The sequence below is a fragment of the Oncorhynchus clarkii genome, chromosome 2 (assembly GCF_045791955.1).
Source record: "Oncorhynchus clarkii lewisi isolate Uvic-CL-2024 chromosome 2, UVic_Ocla_1.0, whole genome shotgun sequence".
NCBI classification, from domain to species: domain Eukaryota; kingdom Metazoa; phylum Chordata; class Actinopteri; order Salmoniformes; family Salmonidae; genus Oncorhynchus; species Oncorhynchus clarkii.
This window is the reverse complement of record NC_092148.1, coordinates 16,112,455-16,121,591: the sequence shown is the minus strand read 5'-3', so window position 1 is coordinate 16,121,591 and position 9,137 is coordinate 16,112,455. Positions and strand designations below refer to the sequence as shown.

Below are 9,137 nucleotides of genomic sequence, written 5' to 3'. Positions count from 1 at the left end.
AATGTTTGTCCAAGTCAAGAAAGCTTACCAGCAACCAATGTCACTCTCTGTGACCAGTACGTTTCAACGCCAATGTCAGATACTCCAGTCAGCCGAGATGGGCAGTATTTCTGTCACATGTATTTGAAATATGTCTTTCAATTACTTCTGACTATTCTGTGATTTGTTTTACCCTGGGCTGAACTACACTCCAATGTATTTTGTAACATTATACTTTCGACAGCTGTAATTAGTATTTTAAAAATACAAAATACATTTTCTATACTATTTTCTATAGCGGTTTCCCCTGCATTGGTATCAAAAGTCTGATGGCACTATGATGTGATAAGAGCATCTGCTTAATGAACTAAATATAAATGTATATGTAAAAATGAACAATTGCAAAGCATGTTGAGTAGTATTCTCCACTTCAAAACAAGGCCAATAATAATACCCAGTGTGCTTTGCTGTTCATTTTGGTAAATTTTCACATATACAGTACATTTCCATTTTGGTCATTTAGCAGACACTCTTATCTAGAGTAACTTGCAGTCAGTGCATTCAACTAAGGTAGATAAACAACAAAATATCACAGTCATAACAAGTAAAACTTTCTGTAACTGTTACAAATGTATTTCTGTATTTCAAAATATGAAATACATGTATTTGTATTAAATACATTTCAAACGTATTTGGTAGTTTACTTTGATACATTGATCTTTATGGTATTATCATGTGTGACGGTAAGACCCAGATGCAGACAACGTCAAATTAATAATGGTTTAATAATCCAACAGGGGCAGGCAGTAGACAGGTCAAGGTAGGCAGGGGTCAGTAAACCAGAGGTGGGGCAACGGTACCGGACGGCAGGTAGGCTCAGGGTCAGGGTAGACAGAGGTCAATAATCCAGAGGTGGTGGTGCAAAGGTACAGGTCGGCAGGCATGCTCAGGGTCAGGGACAGGCAGGTGGGCTCAGAGTCAGGACAGGCAAGAGTCAAAACCAGGAGGGCAAGGAAAAGAGAGACTGGGAAAAGCAGCAGCTGAGACACAAAAATACTGGTTGAAATTGATAAACAAGACGAACTGGCAACAAACAGAGAACACAGGTATAAATACACAGGGGATAATGGGGAAGATGGGCAACACCTGGAGGGGGTGGAGACAATCACAAGGACAGGTGAAACAGATCAGGGTGTGGCAGGTATTTTGTAATTGTATTGTGTAATCAGTCATTTTTCCCCATCCCTCCCAATGAGTGTAATGAGCTCCAATGAGTGTAATGAGTTCATTGAGTGTAATTTGCTCAATATAAGGAGTTGAGAAATAAAATAATCATAATTTGAAAGAAGATTTTCTCACATTTTCTACTGTATGTAATAATACAATTGTTTATTCTGTTGTTTCTAGCATTATTCATAAAAAAGATATATTTGTTTCACTTTTTGGTTTGTTTTTCATTTTATATTTTTGTCAGAACTCCGGTGGAATACCCCTGGTCTAGAGTTTAGCTTTGGTACTTTTTACCCCCCTCTCTCTGACTCACCTGCTCCCCATGCGGTGCTTCAGGTGGGAGTTGAGGGTCATGAGCAGCAGCAGGCAGACAGTGAACTGCCTGACCAGCAGAGGACAGCACACCAGGGTGATGCAGGTGTACAGGCACTGGGGACTCCTCAGGTTCAGCAGCACAGAGACAGGAACCCCCACCGCACCCCCCACTGCCCCCACCCAGCCCAGACACAACTTCAGGCAGGCAGAAACACTCCCGCTCCGGGTATGACCACCTCCACCCTGGCCTCCTCCATCCTCCTCCATTCCACCACCACCCATAGACATCCTCACACTCACCACGATCACCGACACAGATACCACACACTGACTCACCGAGTTCAGCCACATGTGCTCCATGGCTGAACCTAAGAGGGGGACAGAGACAAACAGGTGGGGGAGGTGGCAGAGGAAAGAGAGAGGATGACAAGAGTGAAACTGGTTGAGGTGTCAAACCTAGAGTAACTCTAAGAGATCATTCAAAGTTCCTTCTGCACTTGTCCCAACAGTGAATGTCCTATCATGGCTCCCTAGCTAATTATTACCATTGAACAATTGGCTCTTTCATCCCCTCCTCACCCGTGAAACTGGCTTCTGGGTGAGGTTGCTAATTATTATTTATATTTTTGTACCTTTATTTAACTAGGCAAGTCAGTTAAGAACAAATTCTTATTTACAATGACGGTCTACCAAAAGGCAATAGGCCTCCTGCGGGGACGGGGGCTGGGATTAAAATATAAAATAATACCACTGTTGTAGAGGGTGCATTATTATTAATATTATTATTATTTGACCCTGCTGGTCATCTATGAACATTTGAACATCTTGGCCATGTTCTGTTCTAATCTCTACCCAGTACAGCCAGAAGTGGACTGGCTACCCCTCAGAGCCTGGCTCCTCTCTAGGGTTCTTCCTAGGTTCCTGCCTTTCTAGGGAGTTTTTCCTAGCCACCGTGCTTCTACATCTGAATTGCTTGCTATTTGGGGTTTTTCGTCTGGGTTTCTGTATAGCACTTTGTGACATCGGCTGATGTTTATTTATTTATTTATTTCACACGGTAGGCAAGTTGAGAACAAGTTCTCATTTACAATTGCAACCTGGCCAAGATAAAGCAAAGCAGTTTGACACATACAACAACACAGTTACACATGGAGTAAAACAAACATACAGTCAATAATACACTAGAAAAATAAGTCTATATACGATGTGAGCAAATGAGGTGAGATAAGGGAGGTAAAGGCAAAAAGGCCATGGTGGCAAAGTAAATACAGTATAGCAAGTAAAACACTGGAATGGTAGATTTGCAGTGGAATAATGTGCAAAGTAGAAATATAAATAATGGGGTGGAAAGGAGCAAAATAAATAAATAAATACAGTAGGGGAAGAGGTAGTTGTTTGGGCTAAATTATAGATGGGCTATGTACAGGTGCAGTAATATGTGAGCTGCTCTGACAGCTGGTGCTTAAAGCTGGTGAGGGAGATAAGTGTTTCCAGTTTCAGAGATTTTTGTAGTTCGTTCCAGTCATTGGCAGCAGAGAACTGGAAGGAGAGGCGGCCAAAGGAAGAATTGGTTTTGGGGGTGACCAGAGAGATATACCTGCTGGAGCGCGTGCTACAGGTGGGTGCTGCTATGGTGACCAGTGAGCTGAGATAAGGGGGGACTTTACCTAGCAGGGTCTTGTAGATGACCTGGGTTTGGCGACGAGTATGAAGCGAGGGCTTTGTTGCGAAATAGGAAGCCGATTCTAGATTTAACTTTGGATTGGAGATGTTTGATGTGAGTCTGGAAGGAGAGTTTACAGTCTAACCAGACACCTAGGTATTTGTAGTTGTCCACATATTCTAAGTCAGAACCGTCCAGAGTAGTGATGCTGGACGGGCGGGCAGGTGCAGGCAGGGATTGATTGAAAAGCATGCATTTAGTTTTACTTGTATTTAAGAGCAGTTGGAGGCAACGGAAGGAGAGCTGTATGGAATTGAAGCTCGTCTGGATGGTTGTTAACACAGTGTCCAAAGAAGGGCCAGAAGTATACAGAATGGTGTCGTCTGCGTAGAGGTGGATCAGAGACTCACCAGCAGCAAAAGCGACATCATTGATGTTTACAGAGAAGAGAGTCGGCCCAAGAATTGAACCCTGTGGCACCCCCATAGAGACTGCCAGAGGCCTGGACAACAGGCCCACCGATTTGACACACTGAACTCTATCAGAGAAGTAGTTGGTGAACCAGGCGAGGCAGACATTTGAGAAACCAAGGCTATGGAGTCTGCCGATGAGGATGTGGTGATTGACAGAGTCGAAAGCCTTGGCCAGGTCGATGAATACGGCTGCACAGTAATGTCTCTTATCGGTGGCCTTAGAAAGACAGGGTAGACCTTAGAAAGACAGGGTAGGATAGATATAGGTCTGTAGCAGTTTGGGTCTAGAGTGTCACCCCCTTTGAAGAGGGGGATGACCGCGGCAGCTTTCCAATCTTTTGGAATCTCAGAAGACACGAAAGAGAGGTTGAACAGGCTAGTAATAGGGGTTGCAACAATTTCGGCAGATAGTTTTAGAAAGAAAGGGTCCAGATTTTCTAGCCCGGCTGATTTGTAGGGGTCCAGATTTTGCACTTCTGTCAGAACATCAGCTGACTGGATTTGGGAGAAGGAGAAATGGGGAAGGCTTGGGCGAGTTGCTGTGGGGAGTGAAGTGCTGTTGACTGGGGTAGGGGTAGCCAGGTGGAAAGCATGGCCAGCCGTAGAAAAATGCTTATTGAAATTCTCAATTATAGTGGATTTATCGGTGGTGACAGAGTTTCCTATCCTTAGTGCAGTGGGCAGCTGGGAGGAGGTGTTCTTATTCTCCATGGACTTTACAGTGTCCCAGAACTTTTTTGAGTTTGTGTTGCAGGAAGCAAATTTCTGTTTGAAAAAGCTAGCCTTGGTTTTTCCAGCTGCTTGTGTATATTGGTTTCTAACTTCCCTGAAAAGTTGCATATCACGGGGGCTGTTCGATGCTAATGCAGAACACCATAGGATGCTTTTGTGTTGATTAACGGTATTCAGGTATGGAGAGAACCAAGGGCTATATCTGTTCCTGGTTCTAAATTTCTTGGATGAGGCATGCTTATTTAAGATGGTGAGGAAGGCTTTTTTTTTTTTAATAACCAGGCATTCTCTGCTGAAGGGATGAGGTCAATATCCTTCCAGGATACCCGGGCCAGGTCAATTAGAAAGGCCTGCTCGCTGAAGTGTTTCAGGGAGCGTTTGACAGTGATGAGTGGAGGTCGTTTGACCGCTGACTCATTACAGATGCAGGCAATGAGGCAGTGATCGCTGAGATCTTGGTTGAAAACAGCAGATGTGTATTTAGAGGGCAAGTTGGTTAGGATGATATCTATGAGGGTGTCCGTGTTTACAGCTTTGGGGTGGTACCTGGTAGGTTCATTGATCATTTGTGTGAGATTGAGGGCATCAAGCTTAGATTGTAGGATGGCTGGGGTGTTAAGCATGTCCCAGTTTAGGTCACCTAGCAGCAAGAGCTCTGAAGATAGTTCACATATGGTGTCCAGAGCACAGCTGGGGGGAGAGGGTGGTCTATAGCAGGCGGCAACGGTGAGAGACTTGTTTTTAGAGAGGTGGATTTTTAAAAGTAGAAGTTCAAATTGTTTGGGTACAGACTTGGATAGTAGGACAGAACTCTGCAGGCTATCTCTGAAGTAGATTGCAACACCGCCACCTCTGGTCGTTCTATCTTGTCTGGAAATTTTGTAGTTAGGGATGGAGATTTCAGAGTTTTTGATGGTCTTCCTAAGCCAGGATTCAGACACAGCTAGGACATCCAGGTTGGCAGAGTGTGCTAATAAAACAAACTGGCAGTGAATCAAACAAACTTAGGGAGGAGGCTTCTAATGTTAACATGCATGAAACCAAGGCTATTCCGGTTACAGAAGTCATCAAAAGAGAGAGCCTGGGGAATAGGAGTGGAGCTAGGCACTGCAGGGCCTGGATTCACCTCTACATCGCCAGAGGAAGAGGATGAGTAGGATAAGGGTACGGCTAAAAGATATGAGAATTGGTCGTCTAGGACGTCTGGAACAGAAAGTAAAAGGAGCAGGTTTCTGGGGGCGATAAAATAGATTAGTGGGGTTCCGTGTGGTAGAGGGGATCAATCCAATTGGCAAAATAGATATAGTTATAGTGACCCAAGAAAATTGTCTGATGGACCTATTCAGATAGCAGCCGATAAGACAGCTAACGATTAGAGGGCCGCAGATGGGCGTTCAGGTAACGTTGCGACGGAGGGGCCAGTTGGATAACTCCCTTGGGCAGATAACGTTGGTATTCCAGTTTTGAAGGCCCGGTGGGGCTCCGCGTACACAGTAAAACGGGTCCGGATAGGTGATTGTAGCCCAGGAGTGGCTGATGGAACTCTTCAGCTGCCTAGCTCCGGAATAATTTATGTTTGCTCCGGGACCGACGTAAGCCAACAGTCACTTGGATAGCAGCTAGCTAGCTGCAAGATCCAGGTGTAAATGTCCAGAGCTTGCGGTAGAAATCCGGGGATATGGAGAGAAAATAGGTCCGGTATGCTCTGGTCTGAGTCGTGTTGTACAAAACTGACGATAGCTTTTCGAGCTAAAGGATAACCACCAACCGTGGTTAGCTGAATACTAACGTTAGCCAGTGAATTGGCTAGCTTCTGGCTAGCTTCTGTTGTGGATTTCAGATTTGAGGTGAATAAATGTTAATGTTAAAAGGGCTTTATAAATAAATGTGATTGAGAGTGATTGAGCATGGCAGCAACACATGTCCACACAGCATAGTAGCAACACAACATGACAACATGGTAGCAACACAACAATGCAGCAGCACAACATGGTAGCAGCACAAAATATGGTATAAACATTATTGGGCACATGAGGAAGCATTCTCAGTCAATTTACCTGGGACATAAAAAAATAAGAAAAAGACAATGGCAATAGTTTGAGAAGAAAGGGGGTAAGAATGGAGAGAGTGAGTGGGAGGTCTAAAAGAGAAAGATTGATTGAGAAAAGCGAGTGGTGGGAGGACAGAGTAAAGGAAAAATAAATGAAAAGGGAGACGCAGAGGCAGGAAGTTGAGGGGGAGAGATGGTTAAATATTTGTTCTAGGTATTAGAGACCTGTACTGGTACTTGGAGAGTGAAAAGGTCAGCGTAGACTGGACCTGACAGAGCACTCACACTGAGGATGTGAGCACCATGCAAACACAGTGTAGAGAGGGTAGGCTCTGTGAAACAGACCGCTAACATTGCACACTGCAGCAGACAGACAGAGCAGGAGACATTGGTGTGAACTTGCTCGAGTGTGATTGACAGGTAATTTCAGAACATTTTCAAACAATGGTCTCAAATAAAGCAAAGCATCTGGATATTGAAATAGCAGATTTAGCTCTGTAATATGCCACCTGTCTCCTCAGAATAATGAGTTTGACCTTTTCAGGACATCCAGACGACAAGTTGTCCGTTTTCATAATAATTATGACTGACTGGAATAATTGTTTTATACAGCTGCATAATCAGTTGATACAGTTGTCTCCTGTCCTGCTCCTTGAAGGGCCTTAAAATAATTATTGGAGTTCATTCCATCTTATGTGGTTGTCTTCAGTTTGAATCTGTGACTGGTCGCTTTCAATGTGATTAATTTACTTTTGCTAATCAATTAAGCATTGAGAGACAACACAAGCATACAGACTCACAGCCACACTACACAGTCAGAGCTTTAGATTTAGATAGTAGGAATCTCAATGGATGACAGAAAATATGAAAGAGAATATAATGGAAGGAGAATGGATAGAACAGAAGGTGATTTTGTGGACCCCAGTAAAAGAAGCTGCAGCTCTATCGCAACAGCTAATGGGGATCCTAATAAAATACCAAATACCAAAATAGAGCTGTCTAGAACAGTAGAATAAATGAGAAAAGACCAAATTACCTGATATGTTGTGGATGTATAGCTCTGGATAAGAGCGTCTGCTAAATGACTAAAATGTAAATGTAAAATGTAAATATAAGTCTATGACAGTTCTAATCTGTCCTCTGTAAACCTTCCCTCGTTCTTTACCTCCCTATCTCTTCCTCTCACTCTATTATTCTGTGCTGACTGACAGAATAAACTCACATTCATAAACCGTCATTACCCTCTCTGCCCACCTAACTCCTGGTCGTGTCTATACAAACATATCAATTGTGTCAATGTTGAAGCAGTGCTAACCTTTCCACCTGAGCTGTGCAAAGGTCACCACAAGCATTGTAAATAAGTAAATAAAAAGACCAAGGTTATAGTTAACACATCTACTCGCAGACACACACACTCAAGTCAATCGAACGTGTACAAATTCGCACACACACACACACACACACACACGAAAGGAGACACTCAAACGTGTGTAAACATAATGGCACAGATGGAAGAGATGATGAACAGAGAAAAACAGCGGAGAGAAATCAGAGAGGGACAGAGAACGCAATCTCTTATCCACTGAAGGGTTTGGGCATTGTTCTGTGGCAGCAGTACATTTACACGTGCCGTGTTTCAGGCAGCAGTACATTTACACTTGTCGTGTTTCAGGCAGCAGTACATTTACACGTGCCGTGTTTCAGGCAGCAGTACATTTACACGTGTCGTGTTTCAGGCAGCAGTACATTTACACGTGCCGTGTTTCAGGCAGCAGTACATTTACACGTGTCGTGTTTCAGGCAGCAGTACATTTACACGTGCCGTGTTTCAGGCAGCAGTACATTAACACGTGTCGTGTTTCAGGCAGCAGTACATTAACACGTGCCGTGTTTCAGGCAGCAGTGCATTTATTTTTCAATGGCTATTTCTAGGATAACAAAGAGCAAATTAAGTGGCATTGTTTTTTTTTTCATGGATGAAATGTACCATGATAAATAAAGAATGATTGTTGCATGCAGAATTCAAAGGAATTTGATAATGATCTCTGTCAGTAGGCTATTTGTAGAAATCCCTTAAGAATAAGAAATGGTTTTATATAGTATGTATAAACTGGAAGTAGAAGCCTAAGTGTTTTTGTCCATTGGTTTACTCCAATTAGGGGAGGGATGGTATGGTTAGGGGAAAATAATAAAGGAAAATGTATATATTTTAAAATATATGTATTTTATCTATATATTTACCATAAGATAATATATGGTTACAATGCATTTCACAGGGATATGTCACAAGATTATTATAATAAAAACATAATTTTTTGAATTACAGCATCCTGGTTATTGCATTCACTGTGCAGAGTATAGTAACATTAGACATTAGTATCCTATTGCTGCAATAAAAAAGTACTTCCATATACCACAAAAAAAAACAACTGCTAATTAATTCCTATTGCTGCTCCAGGGCACGTGCCACTTCTTTTGCAGACAATTTCATAATTCAATGCTTTTGATTGTGATGTAGCCTTAACCTTGGGCACTGCAAACTGCTTTGAAATGCATCAGGTTTTATTTACTCTGATTGGGCTAGAAATGTATCAACCGGGTGAGGAAAATACGAATGTACAGGGTGATGTCATATCTCGCGAGAACAAACGAGATCCGCCCGTTTTAACACGGGCTGGAAACCCTGTCTTACCCT

At 42.9% G+C, this 9,137-nt stretch overlaps 1 protein-coding gene across 1 annotated transcript in view; it reads right to left on the bottom strand.

The window, feature by feature from the left end:
• Window positions 1-1,884, bottom strand: part of LOC139379990 (adenosine receptor A1-like) — a 3,097-nt gene extending 1,213 nt beyond the window's left edge. The window contains exon 1 of the mRNA XM_071122512.1: window positions 1,523-1,884. Coding sequence (XP_070978613.1) covers window positions 1,523-1,884 — 362 coding nt within the window. The remainder of the gene's footprint in view (window positions 1-1,522) is intronic.
• Between the last annotated feature and the right edge of the window lie 7,253 nt (window positions 1,885-9,137).